At 39.3% G+C, this 9,444-nt stretch overlaps 1 protein-coding gene across 1 annotated transcript; it reads right to left on the reverse strand.

Annotated features, from left to right (window-relative positions):
- Positions 1 to 1,803: 1,803 nt before the first annotated feature.
- LOC134405545 (vomeronasal type-2 receptor 26-like) lies at positions 1,804 to 8,593 on the reverse strand. The gene is made up of 4 exons (XM_063136788.1): positions 7,757 to 8,593; positions 6,508 to 6,735; positions 3,468 to 3,594; positions 1,804 to 2,705 (listed from the first exon to the last, which is right to left on the reverse strand). The coding sequence occupies exons 1-4, from the start codon at positions 8,591 to 8,593 to the stop codon at positions 1,804 to 1,806; spliced, it is 2,094 nt and encodes a 697-aa protein (XP_062992858.1).
- Between the last annotated feature and the right edge of the window lie 851 nt (positions 8,594 to 9,444).

Consider the following 9,444-nt stretch of genomic DNA (forward strand, 5'->3'; position numbering starts at 1 on the left):
ACTTGGTCACACATGCCCCCAAGAAAGACCAGGATGGTCTGATAGAATGCAATGACACCAATACATGGGAGGAAGGAGCGCATTTATTTCACATGGTAGGAAAATAATCCAGACTTTCCCTGCTCCAAAAAGAAATGAAACACGGAGGGGAAGAGGCAAATTGAGTGCAAGACGTGGATAACGTCATGTGAGTACCGGGCTACAAAACCACATTACAGGCATGGCAAGTGTGCAATAAATCACTGATGTGATGGAGCCCATAATATCAAAGGGCTCTGAAATACTAATAATCAGAAAAGTGTGCTTTCTAAGCTAAAAGAGCTTAACATTGATGTGCCATTTTTACAAGAAAGTCACCTTACAGCTGAAGATGCCCCCTTGCTAATCAAAGACAGGGTTGGTGAAATTAATGTAACAGATACTTAAACACATTCCAAAGGGATGGGAATTTTAATCCATAAACAACTTTCCTTTTCTCTGCAACAGGTGTTTACAGATCCTGATGATCACTTTTTATTTTTGTTTGGGAAATCTCTACCTACAAAGCGGAAAGTATGTGTGTGTGATGTATGTCCGGAAATGTTTACTCACTTCCAGATGAGTTAAAAATTTGAAATTTGGCATTCTGATAGATTCTAAAAATGTAGAATTTCGGGTTTAAAGTATTTTTAAAGAATTTAATAAAAAACATGGCTTATGCCTAGAACTCCCAGCATGCCTTGGGCAAAACTGCCAGTTTGCTCATGAGGCACCTCGACCTTATCACTAAGTGGACTAACAAGCTTACATTCCAAAGGTGTTCGATCAGGAAGTTATGCCATAACACCCTATCAATCAGTTATGCCAATGGGAAAAGCTTACCTGTGCGGAAGAAGCACTTATTTATGCCATGCAGTGTCTTACTTATCAACAGTGCCAGTTAATGCTACAGAATCATATGTTGAGAAGTTGTAATCCTAATTATCAATCACTTGCTAAACTTGGCAGCTGTGCCAAGTCCAGTATGCTATATAAGTTGCCCTGTACCCAGGGGTGGTGTCCAGACTGGTTGAACGGTTGTGTAGACCCTCGCAGTCTGGTCCACTCGTTATTGGGTACCCCTGACATGTGCTGTAAGTTACTCAATAAAGAACTCTCCTTGTAAGCAAACCCTGAGTCTGCCGTGTCAACTCCTTCGTTATCCTGAAAAAAAAATCAAAGCCCACAGCTGGGGCAACACAGTATTTTTTTAAGATGGTATGTTTACAAGGAACCAGTGGTGGGGTGAACATAAGTGTACATAAGCAATGGTTCCTCTTAAATATAAACCATTAATTCAAACTTTAAAATTATTCTTTTTCTAAAAAGTGGGGGGAGTGCTGTGAAAACGTAAGGGAATAGCAATACAGTGTTACTTCTCAGAGGAAGATGCTCAGAGAAATATGAGTGCTTACACATTGACACAGCTGTTTATGGATGGGACAGTTGCATAACCAATTCTTGTTAAAGGTTTCTATCTTTCTTTTTTTCTTTGATCAGAGAAGGTGTGGATTTTCTATGTGGAAAATATACATTTTAGAAGAATCCAACTAAAATTGTATTTTAATAATGCAGGTTTGGGGGAAAAATAATGTTTGCACATGTGTAAGTGCACACATTGGGATATGAAAACAAGTTTGAGAAATGGTGGGAAATTGCAGAGAATTATGTTTCTGCTCACACTCACTTTTGGCAATGTGAATGACATTTGGAACTGGAATAAAATTCTCATACGTATTGCTCTGCACTGATTGCTACAGCAAAAGATGCATGTAGTTAAATGTTTCACTCTTTTCTTCTTATTAGCTGTTCCTTAATATTCAACTCAGGTCTCAATACAATAATGTAGCATTTGGGGAAAAAGATACAACACAGTAGCCCAGCGCTGGAAGCTAAGATAGAGAAGATCTCCACAGCCACCATGTATTTGCCCTTGGTGCTCATATAGGATGGAACAAAGGATAGCCAAACACTACAAAACACCAGCATGCTGAAAGTGATGAACTTGGCTTCATTGAAACTGTCAGGTAACTTCCTGGCTAGGAAAGCCACTGTGAAGCTCACCATTGCCAGAAAGCCCATGTAGCCCAGGACACAGTAAAACATCAATGCGGAACCCTCGTTACATTCCAGTATAATTTCTTCTGTCACTGAATGCAGGTCAACATCTGGAAAAGGGGGGAAGTTTGCCAGCCACACAGTGCAAATGCCTGCCTGAATAAGGGAGCATGAAAGAATAATAAAGTTGGCAGTTTTCTTTCCAACCCACTTCTGTGTCCTGGATCCTGGTTTTGTGGCCATGAAAGCCAAAACCACAGTGATGGTTTTAGCCAGTACACAAGAAACAGCCACTGAGAAGATGATGCCAAAGGCATTTTGTCGGAGGAGACACATCACCTTTCCAGGTTGACCGATGAACAGCAATACACAAAGGAAACAGATCAGGAGTGAACAGAGAAGAGTGTAGGAGAGATTCCGGTTGTTGCCTTTGACTATAGGAGTATGGTGGTGCTTGAGAAATGTCCCTAGCACCAAACCTGTAATCAAAGTAAAGAAAAGAGCAAAACAAGCTAAACTAAGTCCCAATGGTTCTTCATGAGATAAGAAGCTTGTATACTTGGGAATACAGAAATCCTGTTTTTTGTTTGAATAGCTTTCATCTGTGCATTTATAACAATCGTTCATGTCTGGAAAAAAAAAGACATGGTCACCTTCTTTGCATATATACTATCCCTCCTACCAGCTGTGGGGTCAACAAATACATCTGGAACCAAGTGTTACTGATTTACTCAGATCCCACCAAGGTGGCCAGTTGTGAGGGGATGGTTCTGATATCTCCCTTTACACTCCAGTGCATCCAGTTTCCCACCATTGTTCAATAATGGACATTGTGCCTTTCCCATTGTGACCTATTTCACAACTAATAACAAGATCCAGAACTAGGCAGTTTTAATTCCACCTGGTTGACAGTGCAATGTAGGGAAAATGAACTACAAGTCTACAACTCAGATAGCCTTCAAATTTTTGCATAAATCAGAACTGGAAAAACAGTTTACTCACTAATGTTATCTAGAATGTTCTGAGAGGAATTAATATAAACCCAGATGCTTCAAAACGTTTTCCCTGTTGTTGAAGGGACAATTGTCTCTCTTAGTGAGTCAAATTTAACCTATAGGAAAGTTCCCAATGTTTAATCTCTCATCAGGTGTGAAGAGATGTTTATTCATTGAATAACACTTTGTGGATTGCATGGCAGAACTCATTATTGTCTTGCAAGGCAGAAGGAGGGCTGGGGAATATGACAAGAGTGATGATGTCATAAAAGCAAGATCTGCAAGGGTCCTAAAGGAACTATTTCAATGGTACTTGCAGGAATGTGCTCTAGACTTTCAAACCATTTTGTTTTGGAGGATACACAATTTGAAACATATGCCTACTATATGACTTACCTCTCTGATTTGAAATCTTCCCTTCTGGACATGGGGTGCAATCATAGCAGCAAAATGGTTCCCCCTCCTTCACTTTCTTACTAGAACCAGGCTGGCAACTCTCACTACAAACAGAAAATGGTCGGGTCTAATCCATAAATGAAAGAAGACAATGTTAATATCCCTTAGTTTCTGGCACTTTTCAAGATATGACTAAAACTTCTGTTTGCTTTTCTGTGGGGATCTGTCTTTGCAGGAGTTGATGTCGTGAGTTTCAAGTAATGCCAAAACAGACATTACATTATGTCTAGCAGCTACATATTTCCTTTTTTCCTTTTTTTTACTATAGAATAGGTGCAGAAGCACTGATCCAGATCTTTAAACATCCTCTAATCCCTACACTATGATCCTGATGGGATTGGGCTCAGAATCCAAAATATCCTATTCTACTACCAAATGCTATTAGGGGCCATAGGATTGCTGACCTCCCCCCCACCCCAATCAGTTATGTGAGGTAGTAATTCTTTCTGTATGTATTTTTCTATAGTTACCTTTTTACAATTAGAAATGACCATGTATAAAAATGCATGGTTTTAAAAATGAAATTAACTGTTTACATTGTGAATGGATATAACGCCATTCAAACAGTATGAATGGAATGGATATCATACTTGGGAACATCTATATAAAGTGTTTGCCCTGGGGTTGTTTGGCACTAGTGGCACATCATCTACATGACGCAGACGCCACTGAGAAGCCATCCAAGGCAATTCCTGAAAACTCCTTTCCAAAAAAGTCGGGCACCTATCCTGATTTTTTTGACAGCAGAGTGGATGGCATCTCCCTGATTGATTGCCCAGGGTGACCCACTCCTCTAGAAATGTTAAAAAAAAAAGTGGGGGAGGGAGGAGAAGAAAGAGACCAATCCTCCCCCCATTTTAATTTTATAATCTCCATTTGTGGAGCTCCGCAGATACATATAATAAAAATAAACGGGTTGTGTGGGGAGGAATGGGGAGCCAGAGGGAGGAGACCTGGGTGGTTCGCTGCTTGAGCAGGTCTCCAGTCCCTCTCGCTTCCTCCTCTGCTGCCTCGTTCTTTCCCCCACTTTGATATTTAATTATACGTATCTTTGGAGCTCTGCAGATAGAGATTATAATATTAAAAGGGAGGGAGGTACAGGCAGCCAGAGGGAGGAGACATGGTTCTACAGTCCCTCTTCAGTCCTCCTCTGCTGCCTTGTTCCTTCCCCCATTTTTATTTTTCTTATATTCATCTGCAGAGCTCCACAGATAAAGATTATATAAAAAATATAAGGGGGGGGGGAGGAATGGGGCGCAAGGCTGGAAAAAAAAAACACTTGCCTTCTTTCCCATGCAGATGCCAGGAAGGAAGGCAAGTGCAGGTGCAAGGCACCTTATGGCACCAAAGCTCCTCTGTAAAGATGGGGGCTTGGTCAAATTTTAGGTAGTCTTTAGGATGTTTTTAACAGTGTATGCTATGATTTAATCAGTATTTTATATTTTGTGCTTGCATCAATCCAATGGGAGAGGTGTGAAAAAATAAATTATTATTATTATTATTATTATTATTATTATTATTATTATTATTATTTATTTATTTATATAGCACCATCAATGTACATGGTGCTGTACAGAGTAAAACAGTAAATAGCAAGACCCTGCCGCATAGGCTTACATTCTAATAAAATCATAATAAAATAATAAGGAGGGGAAGAAAATGCATCAAACAGGCACAGGGTAGGGTAAAACAAACAGTATAAAGTCAGAGCAAAATCAAGTTTTAAAAGCTTTAGGTAAAAGATAGGTTTTTAGCTGAGCTTTAAAAGCTGCGATTCAACTTGTAGTTCTCAAATGTTCTGGAAGAGCGTTCCAGGCGTAAGGGGCAGCGGAAGAAAATGGACGAAGCTGAGCAAGGGAAGTAGAGACCCTTGGGCAGGTGAGAAACATGGCATCAGAGGAGCGAAGAGCACGAGTGGGGCAATAGCGTGAGATGAGAGAGGAGAGATAGGAAGGAGCTAGATAGTGAAGAGCTTTGTAGGTCAACAGGAGAAGTTTATATTGGATTCTGAAGTGAATTGGAAGCCAATGAAGAGATTTCAGAAGTGGAGTAACATGGTCAGAGCAGCGAGCCAAGAAGATGATCTTAGCAGCAGAGTGGTGAACAGAAACCAAGGGACTGATGTGAGAAGAAGGAAGGCCAGTGAGAAGAAGGTTGCAGTAGTCCAACCAAGAAATAACCAATGCATGAACAAGAGTCTTGGCAGAAGAGACAGACAAAAATGGTCGAATCCTGGCAATATTATACAATGTTATTATTATTATTATTATTATTATTATTATTATTATTATTATTATTAAATCAAAAATCTAAGTTGCTATTCACTTCATTTTCCCTTACAGGTGACTATCACTAGGAAGCTCATATATTTATTTACAAAGTTTTTTGAACATGATAAAATTAGTTTGCTAATAGTTTTTAGTGCCTTTGGTTTATTCCCTTAACAATAAAATGGTGTAGCGGAAATGTATTTAATAGAGATAATAATACAGCATGGGGAATTGACAGGAAATTCTTTTTCTTTTTCTTCCACTTTTTAAAAATAATATTTTTATACTTCTGCTTGAGAATCAAAGATCATGAGTCTCTATCAAGGGAAAAACTCTTGAAGGCTTGTCATGAGGATTCGCTCTCCCTTTTTCCATTCAAAGATAGCCTCCACTTCTCCTGCCACCCTGCATTGGATGATTGCAAGTCTCTGTGTTTGAGTGTTTCTGGCGATTGGAGGGTGCAACACATAGGATTTCATCCTTAGCATGCAATCCCATCCCAGTTTGGACAAAAAAGGCATTAACATCTGGGAGATACTGGAAAATGTTGGACTTTTTTTGGTACGCTCATGGATAGGATGTTGGCCTTAATCTATCATTGTATACCCATTCACCTGAGAGTAAGCCCCACTGAATACAATGGAACCAGCTGCTTAGTAGACATGCATAGGGTTGCACTGTTAACAAAGTGTTCCAGACTTGGATCCTACCTGATTAAACCAGCTATGCCAAGTTATAGCATCCTCATTGATGGTGAACACTTGATCTGGAGATATCTGAGGATCCACCCTCCCTACCTTCACACGATGAAATGATTGGTTTGAGAAAATGATCCAGTTGACAACATCAAATCCAGCTATTAACTCCCCATTCTTGTCAAAGGAAAACTTGTCCCTGGCACCATTGTGAAATGTGACATTGCTCAGAAAGTGATGAAGCTTAGTTGAAAAGTAAAAGAGAAGAACTTAGAAAAAGGTTGTCATTTGCTAAGAGTGGGTTGAAACTTCCAGGTTGAGACACACAAACAAACAAAATGTGATACTATTGTATTCTGGACACAACCCTGATTTCCAGTTCACATTCAGTTAAACTGGATATCTGACTTGGATCTTACAGATTTGGGGGATGAAATATCTCAAAGAATGTCACCTGCAGGCAGCTAGAAATAGTCCTCTCTTTTTCATATTGGTTCCAGTGGATGCATCTTTTCCCCACTCCCCATCCATGTGAAGGGGTGGAATTTCAGAATGAAAATGTAGAAAAGCTTAAATGCCCTCTTCTATATTTACACAGTGCCCATTTGAATTGGGACCACATACACTTCCACTGAGGTAAATTAGCCAGCCCTGTCACTGCTATGCATTATTTGAAGAACATGTAATTAGGCCCTAAGCCTTGGGAGAGGCATTTCAACATTTAGAAGGGGGAAATAACTGTGTTAAAGCCAGGGAATCCAAACCAACTGACAATGAAGGGAAAGGGTGGGGCAGGGTTAGAAAGGGCCATAGCTCAATGTGATAGAACACATACTTAGCATGCAGAAGGTCTCAGGTTCAACCCTCCCCTTATCCATATAGGCCAAGGAAAGCATCCTACCTGAAACACTAAAAAGCTGATACCAGTATAAAGAAGATAAATAAACAGCCCCCTGAGCATTAGTAAATGAAGAATGGTTAGCAGAAAAATATCAGCAAATATATATTGAGGAAAACTAAGGGTTTTATCCAATGTTGGTCATAATTAGAATCAGCCCATGGCAATGACCTGGATAACATTGGATACAACCAATAGGATACAACCCTAAGAAAGCTAAATACTTTTTTAAAAAAATGAAATCGAAAGTGCTGTTTGGAGGTGAGAATTATCATGCCTTTTCTGCCTATTTAGAAGATGAAGGAATGTTAATACTGGAAAACATTATATTAAAAAAAAAAAGCAATTATACTCATTGTGTATTACCTTCCATTGCTGATTACCCTGGGATTTTAGTCCTCTTCCATCCCACTGAGCTCTGTCCCAGAGTCTGGATGATAACATGGCATGTAATGCATGAGCCAGTGCATAGACAGAGTTGTAGATGCTGTAGCTATGGCCAGTCATGCTCATCTCAAAAAACGATCCGGGAAGGCTCTCCAAATCTTCCTCTCCTGTACAAACATCCCCAACCACCTCACCCTCAACTTCATCTGGGAATATGCATCCAAAGGCCTGCTGCCAGAAGTCCAAAATAAACCCATCTGCTTTTCTGTAGAGAGGGGTTGTATGCTCCACAAACTGTTGAAACACTGGCAGATCTTTGGAGTGAATAGTGAAGGATATAGCACCATGAAAAACTTGTGCATTCCAAGTCCTTTGAAGGATAACTGAAGTGAACTCCATCTGGGCTGTCATTATCAGTACTTTACCATTTGGTTTATGTGTTACATGTTCTCTTTCTGATACATATTGAAACCATCTCAAACACACAATGGTGTCAGATTCCCCATACACCACTAATACATTAGCTTCGCTATCCCTGACTTTATCGTAGACTTCCGCTAGTTTTCCTAACAAACTGTAAAATTCAGTGATAAAAGTTTGCCTTGGGATTCTTTCTACGTAGGCAAAACAGACTCCATGTCTGGAAAACATTGGAAACACAGTTTGCAGAAATCTTTCTCCATTGTCATTATCCAGAATTATGACCCCAATCCACATCCACCTGAAATAGAGAAGCAAAGACAGAATCCCCTCATATTGAAGTGCTTCCTGAGGGACCATCTGGAAGAAGGAAAGTCCTGGGGTTTTATCATTCATCACTGGAGCAGAGCCATATATGAGCTAAAGATATTTTTGGATGAGAGAGAGAAAGCATATACTAGCAATTAAGCATCACATTCCACTTGTCAAAGCACACACCATGCAGTATAAATCAGCAACCCTCATAACATGTCTATAAGGGAAATAGGAGGCTAAGAGATTGGTGCTTGCTTAAATTACACAAGTTGACAGAATTCTTTTCAAAGCAAAGTTCATGCACATGTGTGAAGCTATGTAATTTTTCTTATCAAATACTAATAGTGATTCAGTCTTAAGATCACAATTTAGTTAACATTTATGTGCAATTTTTTGCTTTTGGAAAACTTCCTGAAATAAATTTTATTTTAACATATTTTCTTTCGTCTGCATGAAAATGTGCCCTTATTTGCTTGTAGATCTATTTTTAATACTTTTGTATGCCCATATTTTTGTATGCATTTGTTTTCATGTCTCTCTGTGTGTGTGTGTGTGTGTGTGTGTGCATGTGCACACTGTTTCTAATGTATACATTGTTTCCAGTGATTTCTTTTGTGTGCGTTTTTGAGATACACATATTTGCCTGCACTTTTTTCGGGCACACTTTCTTTTTTGTGTTAGAAATGCTTCTGTACACATTTCAATGATGTATAGATTTCAATAGCAAAATGTGTTCTGGTTAGTAACATAAGCTTGCATGCACACTGAACAAATTTCTCTCCTATCCTTTGATGTGAATATGCACTGAGACATTGCATAGAAACTCTCCAGTCCCACATCCATAATTACTCAAATGGGGAGACCACTTTCCATTAAAAAAAGAAAGAATAAGTGAACCAAAAAATAGACCCAAAAAGGTATGATACCCCCAG

Source organism: Elgaria multicarinata, chromosome 11 (genome assembly GCF_023053635.1).
Source record: "Elgaria multicarinata webbii isolate HBS135686 ecotype San Diego chromosome 11, rElgMul1.1.pri, whole genome shotgun sequence".
Classification (NCBI taxonomy): Eukaryota; Metazoa; Chordata; class Lepidosauria; order Squamata; family Anguidae; genus Elgaria; species Elgaria multicarinata.

Bases quoted from the DNA above. Each gene is read 5' to 3' on its own strand.
- LOC134405545 (XM_063136788.1), bottom strand. From the start codon at position 8,593: ATGAATGATAAAACCCCAGGACTTTCCTTCTTCCAGATGGTCCCTCAG. The intron at 6,736-7,756 runs GTAATACACAAT...TTTTCAACTAAG, and splicing joins AGGGTAATCAGCAATGGAAG to CTTCATCACTTTCTGAGCAA. The intron at 2,706-3,467 runs GTAAGTCATATA...TTTTTTTTCCAG, and splicing joins GAAGATTTCAAATCAGAGAG to ACATGAACGATTGTTATAAA.